Below are 22020 nucleotides of genomic sequence, written 5' to 3'. Positions count from 1 at the left end.
AAATACTGATTTATGGGAAAATGCATATTGCTATATATAACAACTATTTCTTATGTAAGCATAACATAATAAATATCTGAATGAAAAGCATGAAATATGAGGGTGATCTAGACAAACTGTTCATTGATAATGTCTTGAGATCTACTCATCACCAGCTAAGGGTTTACTGGTAGATACCGATCCACCATTTGGGCCCCCCTGCTCTATAGTTATACCACTAGATCTGGTAATCGTAAGCTATTTATAATAATTACTTAAAGGGGTCGTTCACCTTCAAGTTAACTTTTAGTATGACATACAATGGGTAATTCTAAGCTATTTTTCAATTGGTCTTCATTATTTATTTTTTTATAGTTTTTGAATAATTTGCCTTCTTCTTACTCTTTCTAGCTTTCAAATGGGGGTCACTGACCTCATCTAAAAACAAATGCGCTCTAAGACTACACATTGCTACTTTATATTCCTATTCAGGTTCTCTCCTATTCACATTCCAGTCTCTTATTCAAAGCAATGTACGGTTGCTAGGGGAATTTGGACCTTAGCAACCAGACGGCTGAAATTGCAAGCTGGAGAGCTGCTGAATAAAAAAGCTAAATAACTCAAAAACCACAAATAATAAAAAATGAAAACCAATTGCAAATGATCTCAGACTATCCCTCTCTTTATCATCATGATAACTGTTTACTCAAAGGTGAACAACCCCTTTCACGTGTGACAGGCAAGAACAAGATTAACCCTTTTCTTTGCAGCTGGGTTTGGTTCATTTGAATACAAGCTCACTTTCATCCTTGAGATGGACAGAGAGCGTTGCATGTGTGCCTCGCTGGTCTCTATCTGAGAGCACAGTAATGAACTAGCTCTTACTTGTCTGCCAACGCTTCATGTGCAGGCCTGGAAAGTGACTGAAGGAGGAGAGAGCTCGCTCGAGTGCGCATGCGCCTTTGGGGCCTCTTTTGTTACAGCCCAGCAACAAGGAGCAAGTCAGACTGAGGTAGCGAGTGAGACAGGACGGTAGCTGCTGGCTGAGTAAGGAGAATCCGGGCCCGAGAGTTCGGCCGAGTGTCCAAGGAAACCTATGGATGTGTCCGGCCTGGCAGGGAACAAATAAAGCCAAAGAAAAGGGATGCGGGTCTGATGGGCCACGTAGCCAGGACTCCCGGAGAAGGGATTGGCTCTGCACCCTGCCGGTGCCCTCACACAGCCGACTTTACACGAGTGTGGCATCCTCGGGACGCTTAGTGATTGAGGCCGGGAGCTCTTGTTTGGGCCGGTCATTGGAGGATCACACAGGGGTGCTTTCCCATTCAGTAGCTGCTGGCCGCACCCCTGGTGGCTATAGGGAACCTCCATCCTACGGGGAGCTGATTTCTCTAGCAAACTTCACTGCGGCAGGGACAGGGATGCTGCCGGCTCGGGACTTACACTGATCTCTGCCGGGGCCCGGGCTAGTTGTGCGCCACATGGACCCCTGCCCTCGGCCACTTTGTAAAGGTCGCTTCGGGTTCATTGGCGAATTAGCGCTGTTCTTCCTATAGCTGCCCTCCAGTCCTCTTTATTACCAGCGCGAATACTATCCCATGGGGGGGAAGCAGAGCTCAGCCTCCCGCTCTCGGGCTCCTTTCCCGGGGGTTTCTTCAGATGACAGTGCCGTGCCCCCCTCATCAAACTTTGGACATTTTCGAGCCGGGGGCGCCATGGGCCTGCGAAGTCGTTCTGTCAGCTCCGTCTCTGGCTTGGACCCCCCCGCCCCCGGCCTACCATTTGGTTTATACCGAGCTGGGCCTGACACCGAGAGAGGGGGCAGCTCAGGGAGCGAGGACTCACGGGGGGGCCTGTACCTGGGGTCCCGGGCTTCTCTGGCGGACACTCTACACATAACACCGAGGTGGATAGGGGCGCACAGCGGTGAGTATGTACTTTGTGCAGTCCTGGCTAGCACGGACACCTACCTTACCACTCACTCCTACAGCTGCACATTTCATACAGTATGAATAGGATCCAATATGGACGCGTCCTTCTTTCCCTCCCTTCTGAACCCCAACTTTTGAGCCAGCTTTTCCTGCATATGCCTCTAATATCTACATCCAGCTTCCAACAGTCACCTCTAGGGGTTCTTCGTTTCTCACTAGTAGCTGCCTCTCTGTTGCTGCCATTGTCCCCTCAGTCCTATTCTTACTTTACACAAGACTAGTTAAAAGGGTTGTCTGTTTTTTCTTTCCATCTCTTCATCAGGGATGGCGGTTTTATAGACAAATTGGGCTACTAATGTAAAGCCCAGGCTGGTTTTAGCCAAGGTACAGATTTGGGTTACTTTTTGGGCCACTTTTGAAGTTTTTTTTCTTGCCATAATGTGCCAAGCCTACGTCTCCCAGTGCATGTTGGGTAATGTAGTTTTTGTTTCACAATTTCCCACCTGCCAAGTTTAGTGTAAGACGACAATACCCAGGAGGCAATGGGAGTGACTTATGTAGAAGTCAGTAGTAACCAGATTTGGCTCTCTGTACCCCAGTCTCCCATTCCTCTTACGCATTTTCACATTTTCCAGTGATTTTCCTCAATTTCAGAAAACTTTGTGGCATCTGCTGGCCACCAAAATGGCTAGTGGTTGAGCTGGTTTACCAATATTTAATGACATTGTATATGTGTTATGGTTTTATGGGGTCCCTATACCTCCTGGGCCCCCTCTGTAGTTATGCCTCTGGTGACGGCAAAACTGGCCCATTTTGCTTCATTTTGTTAATTTTCACATACATTCATTTATTTTTTTCACTTTTTTTTTTCACTGCACATATTGTGCTACTTTTGAAGTGCCTCTTGGCTAGTTTTGGCCTGGTTTTGTAGCTGACTTTGGCTGGTTTTGTAAATTACACCTGGCAACCCTGCTCTTCATTTTAATTCTTCTCTTGGGAAGCCAAAGTATATCCATTGCCCTGGTGCAAAATGATACCAGCAATATTAGCCTGTGCGCAAAAGGTCCTGTATCACTGCTGCTTTATAAAAGGGCTGCATGGATGCCTTTCAGTGTCTTTCTCTTAAAAAAAAGAAAACACAAGTATTTCATGAAAGTAAGATTTATTCTATATACATAAAAGTGGTGCAAAACACACCAGTTTATAGTGCTACTCCAGCAGAATTCTGCACTGAAATCAATTTCTCAAAAGAGCAAACAGATTTTTTTATATTCAATTTTGAAATCTGACATGGGGCTAGACATTTTGTCAATTTCGCAGCTGCCCCTGGTCATGTGACTTGTGCCTGCACTTTAGGAGAGAAATGCTTTCTGGCAGGCTGCTGTTTTTCCTTCTCAATGTAACTGAATGTGTCTCAGTGGGACATGGGATTTTACCATTGAGTGCTGTTCTTAGATCTACCAGGCAGCTGTTATCTGGTTACCTTCCTATTGTTCTTTTGTTTGGCTGCTGGGGGGGGAAAGGGAGGGGGTGATATCACTCCAACTTGCAGTACAGCAGTAAAGAGTAATTGAAGTTTATCAGAGCACAATTCACATGACTTGGGGCAGCTGGGAAATTGACAATATGTCTAGCCCCATGTCAGATTTCAAAATTGAATATAAAAAAATCTCTTTGCTCTTTTGAGAAATGGATTTCAGTGCAGAATTCTGCCGGAACAGCACTATTAACTGATTCATTTTGAATTATTTTTTTTCCCCATAGCAGTATCCCTTTAACAAAAAGCTAAGTCATTGAAAAACCACATGCAATAACAAATGAATTCCAAATGCAAACTGTTAAAATATCCCTCTCTACATTTTACTAAAAATCCGTTTAAACTTTTAGTATGATGTAAACAGGAATATTTACATATGGTGGTCCCTGTTTCCCCCCTCCTTTTTATACTTGCCTGTATATTTATGGAGTGTGGAATGAAACTGGGAAGAATACACAAACTGCTTGATACCTTATTGAAATCAAAGCTAGGACACCAGCATTGCCTACTATATTAACAGTCCAAGAAATGCATTTTAGAATGACCACTTGAAATAACTGGGATGGATTCGCTTGAAATCTTTGTCAAAGTATAGCGAATATTATTTCAGATACACAAGTAGGGTGGTCAAAGCTACACTTTTTTTCAGGGTTATGTAAATTCACATAGCAACTAAATTAAATCTGGCCATCCATGCAACTTTTGTTTCTTGTAAAAGTGTTGACAAGATCATTTTAATGTAAAGCATTTTTCCTGCTGCCCTTAAATTTCTCACTGATGTCCGTGGTTTCTCAACAAACTAAATGTCCAACGCTTAGGTGCTTAGGCAGCATACAACCTATAGTTGAAGCCTGTGGACAAGTCATTTCTTGGCAATCTCGTTTAGACTTTTGGTGGCTGATTGTCTGTCTGGTCTTTGTGTGGCTTGTGAGACCACAAACTAAAGCCTGATTGGACTGGTTGAGCATAGCTACATAGTAATTGGTTTCACTTTAAGAGATTCAATCTGTATTTAGGGCAATGGTACATAGTAAGACTTGTCATCTGAGATTTAAAATGCACCACCGCAGGCATCAAATCTCCCAAAAATGCCATCTCCTTCACTAACCTGTTAATCGCAGTAAATTACATTACTTGTGGTGATTCGTCTTAATTATGGGAAAATGCCAGCTGCTGCTGAGAACCCTACATTTTGGATTCCTGAAGCTGTTTATGATCGGAAATAGAAGCAAAATAGTTCATGTCCCTGGAAAAAAAAAAATTGTAAAATATTTATCTATCTGCAAATGCAAAAACCTTTACCCAGTATTTCAAATCATGCTACCATTCTCTTACCATATCAGAAGTTATTTCCCACAAGTCTGTAAATTTAAATATCTGTTGTGCTGTCTAGCATTATCTTTGCAGTAAATCAAAAAACAATATCTCCTGAAGGCTATCGTGTGTGGTTTTCCATGGCACAAAAATAGTGTAGTCGTTTGACAACTTTGTAGAACTGCTAGAAACCTGACTGACCATTGTAAAGTTGTTATGTTTGCACTAGATAACATGACCTCTTGAAAATAGGATCCACCAGAAATAAACACCCTTTAGCTCTCCAGACATAATGTAGCAACTGTGCCAAAGGTCTGGGATCTGTTATCTAGAATACTTGGGACCCTGAGTTTTCTGTAGTCTAAATCACCATTTCTTAAAGGAGAAGAAAAGGCTTCGTACACTTGGGGGTGCCAAATGTTAGGCACCCCAAAGTCATTGTATAGACTTACCTGAAACCCCTGGCCTGTGCTCCTATCGGCAGAAAACAGCACTGGCCCAGGGTTATACCAGTGAGCACCACAGTGCTATCCTTTTCGGTCTACCTCTTTCCTTTGTGTGGCTGCGCATGCGCAGTAGAACTTAAAGCTGAACTTAAACTATTTCATTCAACTGCGCATGCTTTTCCCCCGGGAAATTTGAAGAAAGAAGGCTCACTGGTATAACCCCTTGCCAGTGCAGTTTTCTGCTGATAGGAGCAACAGCACGTGGTTTCAGGTAAGTCAATACAATCACTTTGGGGTGCCTAACATTTGGCACCCCCAAGGTACGAAGCCTTTCCTTCTCCTTTAAGGCTACTAAAAACATTTAAACATTAAAAAACCCAACAGGAGAAGCAGTCTGGATGCATTATTACAAATGTAAAAATTCTTTACATTTTTTTTTTTTTTTTTGAAGTGGGTGTATGGCATCAGTCACTTGAATTTTAAGGAACTTACCAGCATGAATAAAAATCATGCAATTTGTTGTTCCCTTGTGATTCTTAAGTACCTATGTGATAGTGTAGATTGTATCAAGAGTATTTTCTACACACCTTTAACATTTTCAGAAAGAATTCTTAATTATGCTGAAATTCTTGAATGTAGAGAATATCACTAGGCCAAAATACCAACCATGGACTCCATCTGAGCTAACTTTCATGTACACCTTCTTAAAGGAACAGTTACACCAAAAAATCAAAGTGAAAACTGTACTATAGCTTATATAAACAAGCTGATGTGTAACTATGGGGGCAGCCATTCAAAGCTGAAAAAAGAGAAAAGGCACAAGATATACAGCAGATAACAGATAAGCTCTGTAGTATACAATGTTATTCTTCAGAACTTATCTGTTATCAACTGAGTGTGATGAGCTTGAATGGCTACACAGCAGCTTGTTTTTATAAACTATAGTAGTCTTTCTGAAGCAAACACACCAGTTGTACCTGTGCAGGGCAACAGTACATTATATTGTCATAACTTTCAAACACTTTCATTGTTGGTGTTACTGTTCCTTTTAAATGAAAAAAAAATATGGGAAATTTAAAAGCACAATATTTGGGGGCTTCTCAAATGGATAGAATACAGACATTCTAGAATTCCAGTATTCTTCTGCACTTTAACAAAGTCATATCTGGGTGTGTTAGCTCAGTATCATGCAGCCAGCTGGAATAGCCAGCATGGAAGAATATGTATAGATTTTGCAGCTAGGGGCCGGTTGAAAAAGTTTTTTTGGATATTCTACAATAAAATATAATACATTTGTAACTATTATAAACAATAAACTGGATATATAATACTGATAGTCAGACTGGTCTTTTGCTAGATAATGGGAATTATCTTTTTTTACCCAGTTTTGATATGGGAAAAATGCACCTGTAGACCTGTAAATCTCTCCCAACTTTTGCTTTTTTTTTTTTTTTTACTACTGTTAGTGCTGGGCCTTTAAAAAGCTAGTGTACCCTGTAACGTAGTAGAAAGTGTGTAGCAACCTAGCAAAGCATCATGATTCCTTTTTCCCATTACTTATTTAATCTTTAGTATTCAAGATCTATAATTGGTCAGTATAATTTTCATTGTTAGTAGGGGATTTGTCTTACCAAGTGTTTTTACCTATCTGCATGTGATTGCTCGCCACTTCATTCATTAGCTTTGGTCTTACATTTATTTCCATAACCTCTGATGTTAAATTCCTTGGCCGTCATTTCCATGTTCCACCAGACTTAATGATCGCGACGGGCCATAAATAGCTGATCTGGGGTAGAAACAGTCATGCTTGTCGGTACTGGCTGCAGAACCTTGTCACTTGGCAAGTAGCACGTGAATCTGAGACTTTGATATGGAATCCATTTGGCCCAATAGATCTGAATTTGACTAAGCAAACTCTGCTATGCCAAAAGATCTAGATGGGCACTATGAATTTGAGCACCCAGCTGCAGGGGTGAGTTTTTATGCCATCCAATCATCTGATTTTTCATTATTGCTTGAAACCCTAAGCACAATCTGATAAAATGCAGAAGTAAGAGAAGAACTTCAACATGAGCATGAACCAAGGTAATGAAAGAAGTGGTCAGTGATTGCAAATAAGTATAACCGTTGTCTGAGCAGAATTGTCTGCTTAATATCCTTCCCTCTCCACTTCAAAACATTGTTTTCCTTATTTTTATTTTAGTGTGTCACTTATTATTGTGTTTTTTATGAAGAAATATTTAAATATTCTGCAGCTGTTTTGTAGGCTGTGCTCCTGTTACTACGTTCCTGTTCCCCTACTACTGGGACTTTCTTAAGTCCTTGGAAGATAAGAATGTTTAAACTTCTAGCTTCATGGAGTTTGCACAGCTTATCTATAAACATGAAAAATGACAGGTATGGGATCTCTTATCTGGGAACCCATTATCCAGAAAGCTCCAAAATACAGGAAAGCCATCTCCCATGCAGTCCTTTTCTATGTTATAATAAAATAGTACGTTGTACTTGATTGTAGACATTCCTATGAGCTTTTTTTTTTATGACTGTTTTTTTAAGTAGCGTTAAAGTATGGTGATCTGCGTAGGTCCCAAGAATTCTGCATAGTAGATTCCTTGCCAGACTAATCATAGATGTCTATGCATACACTGACCCTGTATTCATATACACAAGTTTATGTTGTTTTGTAAGTATTGAGGGAGCACCTACTCTAATATTCCTCAGAGTGTAGATTCTTGAAGCAAAGAGCTTGTGCTACTTGTTAGAAGGTAGCATAGCTGCTAATAAGATTGAAATAAAGCATTGATCATATTTTCATGTGCAGTTATTGTACAGTGGCACTGAGAGAATACAATATTTAAGTACTAGTCAGAATTCATAGGAAGGTCTGTAACTAGAGCTGCAGTATCTGAGGTGTGGGGGGATGGGGGGTAACTGAACTACTTGTCATGTAACAGGTGGCTAGCGTCTAATTATAACTATCGGCATCTCTAGGCAAGAAAACATTTCCAGAAACTTGGTTTCAGTTTTGATGGCTTCTGACAAACCATCTAACCTTGGCAATGCAGAACCTTGGTAACAATAGTAACATGAGCGAGCATGGTTCCAGGATCTTACATAGTTATATAGATTTATTAACAACCCCTGTTTGGCACAAAAGCTTGTAAATGCTGTATGTATTCATATATGAGTGTTTCCATTTTTGTTGTGGGGATTTTTGCCCACTTCTTCCTTTCCTTGCAGATCCCTTCTATTTTCAAGAAGTCCTTTGGTCATCATGCATGTTTAAGATCTGCCTATAGATTTTCATTGATGTTTAAGTCAAGGGACCATGATGATATTTAGTAGAATCCATTCTCCCTCTACTTGTACAATGTTTCCTGTGCCAGTGGCTACAACACAACCACTAAAGCATAATGGATCCACTCCCATGTTTAAGGCCAATAACACACAGGGAGATTTCTCACCCGTGTTACAAAATTGCTACCATGGACAACCAATTTCCACAAAAATGGCTTGCTGTACACTAACCTTACCGCATGTAAATTACATTAGTTGCAGGGAATTGGCTTATTGTTGGTTGGTTAATATGTTTGCGCTCGCATTTTCCTGCAATAAGCCGAATCGCAATAATGTAATTTAATTGCAGCAATTACAAGGTTAGCATACATCAAGGCATTTTCTGGTAGCAATTTTTTTAATGCGGGCGACAAATCAGTTGGCAAGGTTTTTTTGTTTCCATCAAATGTAGCTACTTTGTTCAACAATTTGCCTCTGGAAAATGTATTTTCTGCATTATGGTGACTGCAATCGTGATGGATAACTATGTACTATCCATTATTTTCCCCAGGCTATTTTGGTTGGGCACATTGCTTGGCTGTTGGCTGCCAGCTCCTCTTCACCCACACACCAACCCCAATCACAGGCTGTTTGGAAACTTTACTGCTGAAGCCAGTAGGACCGTGCACTGTATTTGCTGAAGCATACAGTCTTATCAGCATATGTAGTTAAAAAGTTATTGTTTTGCAGGCTGGGTTGAGGAACAACATATTTATTCCCCCCCTCACTTGGCTGAATTATTTTCTGCTTGGTTGTTTTTTTCCTGGGGTGAATACTGATTATCTACAGTATGTACTAAGGATATTGGTTGGTGTGGCAGGTTTGAAAAGCTTATTGTCTGATGCACTCTGCCAGTGTATGGAGCAAAAGAGGAAGGGAGGAGGAGCTACTTTGTGATGTCTCGTATATCAGGGTATCATAGCACCACTTCCTGCAGGTTTTTTTGTTTAAAAAGTTTTAAAGCCAATCATACAGTACATGGCTAGATTTGGTCAACCAGTTTTGCCGATTTCATTGATACAGGCCAAACTGTCGGAACTTTTATGTTAAGTCCAGAACCTAGCCTGCAAAATCATACCTCCCAACATTTTGGTAATCAAAAGAGGGACAAAAAGAAATTTTTCGGCCAGGCCCATTTTTATGGCCACACCCCCTACCATGTTCATTTTACAACATTTTTGTGTTTTTTATGTTATTACAGTTCTGCTAATGAGTTACCCTTTAAAGGAGAAAAGTCTACCCTACACAGACCCCCCCCCCCCCATCCTAGCTGCTACCCCAGGCAAATATCCCATGGTGCAGATTCTGTCCAACGGAGTTCAGGGGCGCATTCTTCATCCGATTTGGTAATCTTCGGAATGAGACCAGCACTTTGGCAATTTGCAGGAGTTTAGACGCATGTGCAGTTGTTGCAAAACAGTAAATTGCTCCAACTGCGCATGCGCCAATATGGCACTTTCCGAAGATTACCAAAGAGAAGAAGATGGCGCCTGTGAACTCCACTGGACAGAATCTGTAAAGTAAAGACTTAGGGGAATTTGCCCAAGGTAGCAGCTAGGCTAGGGAGGAGAGAGGAAGGTCTATGTAGGGTAGTTGGGTAGGGTTTTTTAACTTTAGGGTTTGCTTCTCCTTTAAGCTGCAAGTCATAGTTTCCCCAAGAGACTGGCTTATCTTAAATAATTACAATGACTTATTTGCTTATCTTAAATTGTTACAAAAGTATCCGTCTACCTGCCTCTTATTCTGGGCTCTCTGCCAAAAGCCAATTAAGTTAGAAACTTTGTATCTTTTTCTGGCTGCTCAGTGCAGGAGATGAAAGAGAATGTTGGGACATTTCAGTAACAATCCGGGACTGCTGGTTGAACTGTCAAAATTGGGACTGTCCCGCGAAAAATGGGACAGTTGGGAGGTATGCAAAACCTTAACCCGCAGCCGATTCTAAAAGCAAATAGTTCCTACTGTAGGATGCTATTTATGTGCATGTCACTGGTTCCAAGATAGTGAATTTTCATGTGTACTTCCCCAGTTTAACCTGCACCCAACCCACAATGTCTAGCCATTTATGCACTTTTGTTCAACATCTTCACAATAAATTTTGAAATTAATACAAATTTGAAATTTTTCATATCTTAAACAAACACTTGTTGCATTTACATTTTCTATGTCTCGTTGTAGGCAGGAGAGTTTAAAGTAATGTGCTCTGTATACACAATCCCCATCTCTTCCCCCAGATGCAGTCTGTGTCTGCAGTTTTCAGATAAGGATGAGCTTGTTATACTGACTGCTAATCTGTTGACTCATAATTTGCTTGAATATCTTGTCCTCTTACAGTTAATTGTGAGAACCAAATTTAAAAAGTAAATACAGAGAACCAATTTTGAAACTTTTTAATTTTGTACTTTTCTATCGGTTTTCTATTGGTGCTGGATTTCTTTAAAAATTAGGGCCCAGATGGGTTGCAAGTAGGGTTACCACCTGGCCGGTAAAAATAATGGTTGATCCCAATGTTATTAGTAGGTAAAAAAGATAAATATATAGGAAGGCTGGTATTTTTTTCCAGAAATGGTGGCAATCCTAGTTGCAAGTAATGTCACGTACATTTCCATGTGTCTCATATAAATAGCTGCTGGTTTTCCTTGAAATAAATGTATTATTTTACAAACTGGCAACAGTGGCTGTGTCATTGTATAGGTTTTTGAGGTGACTAAGGACCCAAGTATCCAAGTAGTAAATTAAATTAGTAAGTAGTAAGTGGTGAGCTGGTAGTCCTATTATAATAAAGTATGATAATGTGGTGGCAATGGCACTGGCAGACAGGAGAGTAATTGCCTTTTGTTGATGAGGGTGTATTTGTCACTGGGAAGTTTGGATAGTAATGTTCCCCAGAAGAATAAAAACCATTGTGTCTGATAGTCCAATAGAGCGGGAGGAGAATGGATTGTGTGTTGCGAGATTTTGTTGTGAGAGAAAATTAACTTTATTTTCAGGCAAAGGGGTACGTACCTCCTTGAGAAATTTTCAAATCAGACTTAAGGTATTATTGAAACTTCCATTATCTGGAAAACACCAGGTCCCGAGCATTCTGGATAACAGGTCTCATACCTGTATAGATAACCATTGTGTAACTCATAGGTAGCCTTTACCTGGAGAATACTGTCCAAGCAAGAGACAGGGGAATGTTTACATTTTGTATAGTTGATCTTGACTGCATGATTGCAGTTTAGTTCTATATAAGGACATGTATAATTGCATATTTTTCAACATTGTGCCATTATTGCTGTTAAGATAAAGCCATCAGTTGGTTCTGCAAGGCTGTGCTGGCATTGAATAGATGAATTGCAGGACATTTAAAGCAGTGTGTGACATCCTTTCTGCTGGGGAAGGGATATGCAATGCGTCATAGAACTTTCCCCACAGGGATATCAGTCTGTTAGTAGAGGACAGGGCCAGGAGACGGCTATGCTGCTAAACAACACAAGCCTGGGAGGATGTGCAGGGGGAGCTGCCTATTTGCTTACAAGGACAAAATGGTAAAAGCATAGGAAGCAGAGTATGGTGGAGATGCAGAATATGGAGAAGTAATATGCAATATTTTTTTTAATGGAGTTGTAGGAAACTTGTACTGTTTAATAAAAAAGAACTCTATTTGGACCCATGACTAAAATCAAGGGAAGAAGTGAGGGAGAAGAACTGGATAACAATGCCAGTGTCCAGAATTTGTGGTGACTAAGTTTTGATTTATTCATAACCACTGACTGCGCCGGAGCACCAGAACCTCATTGGGGCCAACAGGCACAAATAATTTATTAGTTTAGTCACAGAAAGTGAAAAGATTAATATTTTGGGGGACAAGCCTCTGCTCTTAAAAATAATCACTGTGCAATGGCAACAGATTTATAAACCCAACCCAGCCCCTCCCATAATTTATATAGAGGCAAAACTCCGCTTTAGGGGAAGATTCACTAACCTGCGAAAATTCGCCAGCGACGGCTTCATACCCATCGCTACACTTCGCCAGGCGAAAATTCGCTCAGACAACGCTTATTTACTAAAATGCGAAGTTGCGTCCAGGGCGCCGAACGCTGGCAAATTTTTTGGCTAGCGTTACTTCAGCAATCAATGCGAAGATGCGTTAATGTTCAATATGCTTAGCGAAACTTCGTTAGAGGTCTTTGCTCAGGCTAATTTCCATACGGCGGGAAATTATAAAGTTAAATGTACATATATGTTGCAGCAAATACATTACACAACTATGTAATTGCATAAAACATGTAAAACCCTGCTTCATGTCAATAAACCATTTTCATAATAATATACTTTTCTATTAGTATGTGCCATTGGGTAATCATAAATAGAAAATGGCCATTTTAATGAGCCAATTAACAGACAGAGTTGTGTCTTTTGTGTCAACACTTCTTCCTGTTACAGTTAGAGTTGTAGTATTTCTGGTCAGCACACAGACCATCACAAAATGGTGGTTCAAGGCAAGAGATGTAAAAGGGCAATATTTACTTAAATATATATTCCAGTTTCGTAAGATTCTTTAATATGCCACTTAATATGATGTAAACTATCTGTTGCCTAAGTGTTCATTTTGGTGGTATAGTTTTCCTTTAATAAAGAAAATAGAGTTGCTATAATGCCCTACACATGAGCCCACTGTATAGTTTATGTTCCATATGTTAAAAAATTTTTTTCGGGAAATCGGGTTCCCCATACATTTTCTAAGGACTTTTGCAGGCTATCACTCTGAAAAAAAGACGCCCGCGTTTTTCGGGACTTAGAAACTTTTTCCACTAAAAATATGATGTAAGTAACAGAAGATTGAGGAAGATCTATACACTATAATGCACTTTGCCTGGTCTGAGCTGGAGAAGGCAAGTCTGGCGAAAGAGGTAACGTTCAGTAAAATCCGCATCTTGGTTAATTTGTGTAACGTCCATTCGCCTGGCGATAGAGTGCGAATGAGCGCTAGCATCTGTCTCTTTCACTAGCAAAGTTACACCTGTGCCCGTTAGTAAATCGGCAAAGTACCTAAAACCGGTAAAGCTGGCCAATCGTCGCCACCGTTAGTAACTTTGCCCTTTAGTAAATCTGCCCCCTAGTCTTTGTCTTATATTGTGAGTGATGGTCCATTTAGAGAGAGCTATGTGTTTACATAAAAGGCACACATAAATGTTAAAAAGAGCTATAATGGAGATTGATAGCAAACTTAAGTAAAGTAAGTTATTTGGACCTTAAATAAATGCTATAGTAAAGGCATTATATTAAGTCTGGACTTCCTTGTCTTTTAAATATGTACTGTATTTTATTTGCTGAAGTGATCATAACAAAAGCACATGGATGCAAACTAACACTAAGGAAACAAGAAACTTTGCACATGATCTTAATCTGAATGATTGCTGTTGAGTTGTGTACTGCAGCCCAAAGCAGGGTAATAGTCTGTTTGTGCTTTCATCATGGCAGATTTTGTAGCTAAACTTTGCTCTGTAATTACTGGAAACACAGGATGTGATGCCTCTGGAAACTTCAGTGATTCTGCAAATCAGGAATCTGCCCCAGGGAGTTTCTGAATATCGCAGGAATGACTTAACAACCCAGGACATGCACAGGGTGAGATCGGGTTTAGATAAAACAAACAACAAAAGTACAAGGGCTTGCAATATTGCACTTTGATCAATCTTAAAAACGGTATGTTATTTAACATGTGTTACCTTGTATTTTATTTCTATCATTTCCGGATCTACTGACCAGGAAACTGATTTTGGCTTCTCATCTATAGCTGAAAAACAGAACAGGAAATTACTCAGAGATAAGTTACTGTTGCACTTTCCCTGAGCTCATTTCAGCCCCCATCTTATTTATACTTCTGTAAATTTGGGAAAATACAACTTACAAATTGTAGGGAACTGCATTTCCTATCTGCCTTTTAACATTTTAGACTTTCCCATTAAATATCAACACCCAAGATATTATTTGTAATATTCCTGTGCATTTTTTGGACTGAAACAAGGCTTGCGTGATGGACATATTGCTGTCACAGCTAGAAAGAAATGTAAAGCTAATCACTCTTTTAAAAAACAGAATGTTTGGGTTTTCTGGTGTAAATGCATAGGTTACAATTCATTGCACTCATGGGAGCAATAATCACCTGACCCATGTGCTACCTATAAGATGATTAGTGCAGAAAATACAGAGCTAATTTGCTTTTAATGGGACTTGAATTCTCCTGTCTCTCTAGCACTGAATTATATGTATATTGTATCTTGTTAAGACTCAAATTCGAACTGGGAATTATCCAAACTTGATTCGAATTTGAATTTGTACTTCGAGATTTATCAAACTCTGGCCCTTTAAAAATTATAATTAGACTTTTCACCACCTTAAACCTGCTTCTCAGTGTTTACCGTAAGTGGATTGTGCTTCATGGCAGGAATAGGGTTTACGTTTCATTGCAGCCTATACACAGAGGTTTAACAATTGTTACATGGCCCTAAAGACAAGACTTTCTCTGCAGCTGTCTTTTTGAAACTAGGTCAAGGAAGTTCTCCAAGGGGGTATTAAATAAATCTAGAATTCAATAAAGAAAAATTCTTTAGCTTAGCTTAAAGGACCTAAGGGATTTTTTTTTTTTTTTTTGAAAATCAACTTAGGTTACAAAGCTGCTCTTAGTGCCCAGAGGTACATTAACTAATGGTTAGAAATAATGCCTCTTGCAAACTTATACAGGTATAGGATATATTATCCAGAATGCTTGGGACATACAAATTTCCATATAAAGAATCTTTCTGTAATTTGGATCATACCTTGGGTGCTAAAAAAAATTAAATATAGCCAATAGGATTGTTTGCCACCAATATGGATTCATGCAGCATAGTTTGGATTATGTACACGGTTCTGTTCCATTTTTACAGAAAAAAAGCAAATCGCTTTAAAAAAAATGCAATTATTTGCAATGGGTGATGGCCTTCCAATAATTCAGAGCTTTCTGGATAATGGGTTTGCATGGAGGAGCACTCGCCAAACAAAAACACAGCATGTATCACCGGGTTTAAACATAGTAATTGTACCCATTTAATTAATTTAATTGTGCCTTGCTTTTTATGAACACCAGGACAATTAGTTGTCATAGAATTTTTTTTTCATGTTACTAATATGATTCCCAGGTAGATCAGTCAAATCCTCTAGGCTGCCAGCGACCGACCGTGCAGTTTGCTGGCAACCATTGCAATTTATGACCATTTCTATGGGCATATTTCTGTGCCTAGGGGGAGTGAACTCAATTTACCACTCCACAGTGACTGAGAAGAGCAACAGGAAAAACAATTTATTGAAAATTAGTATTAGTAGGCTTTTGTTGAACGTTCCAGTCCACACTGGATACAAAGATTGATGTCTGGTTAGTGTACATGTATATGGGGAGGATATAAGAAACACATGACAAGAATGCAACATGTAGCATTTTTTTTTAATATTCTGACTTTAAAAGGGTGGTTTTCCTTTAATTTTACTCTTAGTATGTTATAGAATGACCAATTCTAAGCAACAATTACAATAGGCCTTCATTTTTTCTTTTTTATAGTTTTTGAATTATTTGCCTTCCTCTTCTTACTCTTTCCAGCTTTCATTACTACTTTTTTTTACTCCTCTTTCTATCCAGACCCTCCCCTATTCACATTGCAGTCTTTTATTCAAATCAATACGTGTTTGATAGGGTAATTTAGACCCTAGCAACCAGCTAAATAAATCAAAAACCATAAATAATGAAAACCAATTGCAAATTGTCTCATAATATCACTCTCGACATCATACTAAAAGCTTACTCAAAAGTGAACAAACCATTTAATAAATCTCCACTGTTCTGTTACTTGAATAGGTGAGATAGTAGAAATATATATTTATAGTGCCTTTGCTTGTGACATACAAATCAGCAGTGGCTGTTTTCTTGTAAGCCCCAAACATGTGAGTTCAATGTGAAATCTAGATGGCGGTGCTATCCTCGTGCTGTTGTCTATGCTCAGCTGTCACATAACCACAGTCCTGCCCTGCAGAGCTGTCTCTTACGGCTGTCATAGCTTCCTGTCTCAACCTAGCTGTGCATTGAAAAGATTTGCAGAGGACAGATAACAGCTTACATACAGAGTTCTGAATTAAACAGGATGTCAGTTAAAACCCCATGGAGACCACAGTTTCCTTAACATATTCCTGCAAAGTGTGTCATGCTGCTAGTGGGTTGTCGCAGCTGTTTGAGCCTTGCTTCACCCCCCTTTAGCAAGTAGGGACATAGAAAGTAGGAATCTCTACTTCTCCCAGTCTTTCCCATCATTCATGCTTATTGTCTAAAGAGCACAACATTCAATTTAACACTAGTTACAAGTTACACGACTGGCCCAAAAAGCTTTGCTATCCAAGGCAAGGCTTACAGTCTGCAGCTCCAAGTAACTGATCACATGATAACTGTAACTGATCACATGATAACTGTAACTGATCACATGATAACTGTAACTGATCACATGATAACTGTAACTGATCACATGATAACTGTAACTGATCACATGATAACTGTAACTGATCACATGTGGAATCCTGCACAGACACAATTAGAGCATTCACATGTCTTTCAGGACACCAGGGCTTAACAGGGTTGTTCACCTTTGTGTTAACTTTTAATATAATATTGAGAGTGATATTCTGAGAAAATTTGCAATTGTTTTTTATTTGTGGTTTTCGAGTTATTTAGCTTTATATTCAGCAGCTCGCCAGTTTGCAATTTCAGCAATCTGGTTGTCCAAATAACACTAGCGACCGTGCAATGATATGAATGCGACTGGAATATGAATAGGAGAGGGTCTAGTTATAAAGTTGAGTAATAAAAAGTAGAGATAACAATACATTTGTAGTCGTACAAAACGTTTGTTTTTTTAGATGGGGTCAGTTGTAACAATAAAAATCTAAGGCCAGTTGAAAAGTTGCTTAGAATTAGCCATTCTATAACATGCTAAAAGTTAACTTAAAGGTGAAACACCCCTTTAAATGCGGCTGTGCATTTTTCATACTCTCTATTAGTGTTTTAAATAATTTTGGTGTCTGTCACTGCTTCTATAAATCCCTTGGAGCTCGGTAGTCAGTGGTTGCTAAGCAACTAAAGAGACATTTACCTGGTTGCTTTGGAGACTTGTAGTCCTTAGGCCTCTAATATCATAGATGCACCAGCTGTGCTGGCATAATGGAGCCAATACAGTTATGTTTATTTTTAAAGGTAATCTTTTTTTATTTTCTAAACAACAAAAAAACAACAATCAATAAAGAACAAAAAATTAAGGGAAAAAAACTATTTCAATACAACAAAGAAGGAGAATTGAAAGTTTCTGGTTCACATGTAGTTTTGTTCATTTTAATTCTTTTGGGTCATGCTCATTCACCATATATGTTGAACAAAGGGATGTACCCCTAAAACATTACACTGAAATAAACATGCGGGTCATCTCTCCTGGTATTGACTCGTTCCCGGACATTGTAGAGGGTTTTGATTCCTTATACTATGCACATGATGTTCATATATAGAGAAGCCAGGGTGTCCTGGTCGCATCAATATTTGACATTTTATATATTGTTTACTGCTAAATTGAAACTATTTTAAATAAAAGCATACAGGCAGCATTCTTCCATTGTGTGTGTATTTCACTACATAAAAAGTGCTTCTGACCTGGCATAAGTTGCTACATCCACACACAATAAAATTAACATTGTATGTGTGTTTTTCTGCAAAAAGTTGTTTTTGTATACATTTTCAAAAATACAGATTTTTTTAGTCTCAAGTATACAACCATATATATCAAGGTAAATGCATGGACTTCCAAAGAATGAATTAGTAGTAGTTAGATTAATGCACATTGTGACTTTATTTTCTATTTTTTTTATGTGTTTTTAGCAATATGGACACATCAGTATAATTTCAGTTAAACTCCTATGTTGTAATGCTTCCTCAAATTACCCTACAAACCATTTTCATGTTTGTAGTACAGGTATGAGATCCGTTATCCGGAAACCCATTATCCAGAAAGTTCCGAATTACGGAAAGGCCGTCTCCCATAGACTTCATTATACTGTATATACTCGAGTATAAGCCGAGTTTTTCAGCCCCCAAAATATGCTGAAAACCTCTACCTTGGCTTATACTCGGGTCAAGCGCAAAAACGGTCGACGGCGTCTAAGAATAGTCACCAGCGCCCAAGAATAGTCCCCGGTGTCCAAGAATAGTCTCCAAGAATATTCACCGGCGTCCAAGAATGGTCGCCGGCATCCAAAAACTGCTGCATTTCTCACCCCAGGCTTATACTTATACTTATAAAACAGTACCTTGTACGCTATCCCAACTAAGATGTAATTAATCCTTATTGGAAGCAGAACCAGCCTGTTAGGTTTATTTAATGTTTACATGATTTTCTAGTAGACCTAAGGTGGGAAGATTCAAATTACGGAAAGACCCAGGTTCCGAGCATACTGGATAATAGGTCCCATACCTGTAAAAAAAAGAGTATAAATAGACATATGGACTAAGCCAGAGCACACTACTAAAGAAGACATACTGTAATTAGGGATACATCAAACCCACCTCTTTTTTTTTGGATTTGACCGAATCCAAACCCATGGTGTGCTGCAGGAAATTGCCAGCACATGGGCAGAAATAGCCAATTCACACAGAGTAAAATCCAAAACCTGCTAAATAAAAAAAACCACTTGGATTTGGCCAAATTTTGAACCAAATCCTGCATTTGGTGCTTCCCTAATTGTAATTGAAAGCTTGCTCTGGTCAGTTGTATGGCCCCATGATAAACGGTTATGGCATCCATGACATTTCGAGATTAGTAATAAGAAGTCAATAACACTACTTAAGCGGAAGCCTTGTACATTGCGTACAAAGATTTCTCCAGATTCTCTGAATCTAACAATAAAGTATTATATAGTGCAGGTGACGAAACCCCCAGATTACAATGAGGAACAAACATTATTAGTTTTTGCTGGCATCAAATTCAAAAGGAGCATATATTTTTCAGAAAACTTTAAAATTTCTCAGCTCAACGTTTGATGTGTTGTCTTTGTACTATTTGCGCCTAAATATAAGCTTTAAATGATTTGCAAATCATTATCTTTTTATTTACATTTTACACAGTGTCTCAACTTTTAGGAATAGGGTTGTAATTAGACAAAGTGTGCATACAAACCATATTTACACTCTTATAAAGTAAAAATTAAAGGGATACTGTCATGGGAAAAAAAATTTTTTTCAAAATGAACCAGTTAATAGTGCTGCTCCAGCAGAATTCTGCACTGAAATCCATTTCTCAAAAGAGCAAACAGATTTTTTTATATTTAATTTTGAAATCTGACATGGGGCTAGACATTTTGTCAATTTCCCAGCTGCCCCAGGTCATTTTACTTGTGCCTGCACTTTAGGAGAGAAATGCTTTCTGGCTGGCTGCTGTTTTTCCTTCTCAATGTAACTGAATGTGTCTCAGTGGGACATGGTTTTTTACTATTGAGTGTTGTTCTTAGATCTACCAGGCAGCTGTTATCTTGTGTTAGGGAGCTGTTATCTGGTTACCTTCCCATTGTTCTTTTGTTTGGCTGGTGGGGGGAAAAGGGAGGGGGTGATATCACTCCAACTTGCAGTACAGCAGTAAAGAGTGATTGAAGTTTAGCAGAGCACAAGTCACATGACTTGGGGCAACTGGGAAATTGGCAATATGAAATGGATTTCAGTGCAGAATTCTGCTGGAGCAGCACTATTAACTGATTCATTTTGAAAACATTTTTTTCCCCCATGACAGTATCCCTTTAAGGTGTGGGTAAATGTGACCTGAGCACATAGTGGATAGACTTTTTAGAGAAGTGTTGCTTTAACCGCATTGTTTGAATTTTGTGTAGAAGGTTATTTCCTTTACAGCCAACATCTTAAAATAAAGAAAGGCCCTAAGATACAGGTATGGGAACCTTTACTTTTAAACAGCTATCCAAAAAATAGAATTACAGAGGTCACCCCCCCCCCCCCATAAAGTCCATTTTAAGCAAATCTAAGTATGATGTCCTCTTCTTTGTAGGGGTAAAGCAGTAGATGGTACTTTACAATAACTTAGCTACAAGAATCCATATTTGTGGCAAAAAAATTCTATTGAGTTAATTTCATGTTTAAATGATTTTTAGCAGATTGTTATCCAAATTATGGTTCCCAATCATTCCTGGTTATAGCCACTGTATATGATATGAAAATACACAAAACAATTCAAACACCTAAACAATCTTGGGCAAATTTTTATTAACGGGGAATATAGACTAATGATGTGTGGCCTGGTCTGAAACTTGCACATCAGGCTAGTGGAAGCGGGGGAGGGCCCAATGCTGCCCCTGACCCAACCCAGCTACTACTTTACTGCACAATAATATGCTCCGCCTGCCATCTACTTATTTATATACTCTGCGTAGGTGGGTTAGGGTCAGATGTGGTTTGGTAAAAAGCCGGACACACATGACTAATATAGACCTCTGTGACCCACAGGAAAACAAACTGCACAGTGTCTGCATATTTCAACTGTGCTATTTCAGGGACATTGTATTAAGAGAAAACTTTTAATTAAACAGGTACAGAAATGTGTCAATACAAATTCATGGAGGTGCTTTATACTCTGCATAAAATATCTTCAAAACTGTAGGTATCACTCTGAAACCAGTTTATGATGCATTGATGTGTTGCACGGCCTGCTATACTGTACATTTGCTGCCTCGGTTTTGGGGTTAGGATAAACAGTCTATCTTTAGCTTATCCATATTTTAGTCTAAACTATTTTTGTATGTCCAGTTCTAGGCATCAGTGAATTTATGGTTAGGTAATAGGAATATATTTATTTATTTGATGCAGTTGTGTTCACTTCACTGGCAAGTATCCATGATCATAAATGTGCTCCACTTGCATCATAGCTAAAATAGTTGTCCAGAAATATCCTTTGTAGCTTGATTTCATTATGCATTCTGAATTATCTGTACTGCCAATGACAGCTGTGATGTTTTAACCAAAGATACTAGTTTAAAATGCATTTTATGACTAGCTTTGGTGCCATAATCCATTGTTGCTATTTCTCTAATCTGGACTGCATCTAGTAAAATAGCCATGAAGAGACTAGACACCTCTGAATGGCAAAATAGGTTTCAGTTAAAGGGATACTGTCATGGGAAAAATATATTTTTTTTTTTCTTTTCAAAACCCATCAGTTAATAATGCTGCTCTGTCAAAATTCTGCACTGAAATCCATTTCTCAAAAGAGAAAACAGATTTTTTTTTTTTTAAATTTAATTTTGAAATCTGACATAGAGCTAGACATATTGTCAGTTTCCCAGCTGCCCCCAGTCATGTGACTTGTGCTCTGATAAACTTCAGTCATTCTTTACTGCTGTACTGCAAGTTGAAGTGATATCACTCCCT

At 38.9% G+C, this 22020-nt stretch overlaps 1 protein-coding gene across 1 annotated transcript in view; it reads left to right on the top strand.

Annotated features, from left to right (window-relative positions):
* The first annotated feature begins 815 nt into the window (after positions 1-815).
* The window catches only part of znrf1.L (zinc and ring finger 1, E3 ubiquitin protein ligase L homeolog), a 34555-nt gene continuing 13350 nt past the window's right edge, over positions 816-22020 (top strand). Inside the window, exon 1 of the mRNA XM_018258064.2 lies at positions 816-1905. Within this exon, the coding sequence (XP_018113553.1) occupies positions 1578-1905 (328 nt within the window). The 5' untranslated portion in view covers positions 816-1577. The remainder of the gene's footprint in view (positions 1906-22020) is intronic.

Source organism: Xenopus laevis, chromosome 4L (genome assembly GCF_017654675.1).
Source record: "Xenopus laevis strain J_2021 chromosome 4L, Xenopus_laevis_v10.1, whole genome shotgun sequence".
Taxonomy (NCBI): Eukaryota; Metazoa; Chordata; class Amphibia; order Anura; family Pipidae; genus Xenopus; species Xenopus laevis.
The sequence above is the reverse complement of the archived record's forward strand: the minus strand, read 5'-3'. Positions and strand labels throughout refer to the sequence as shown.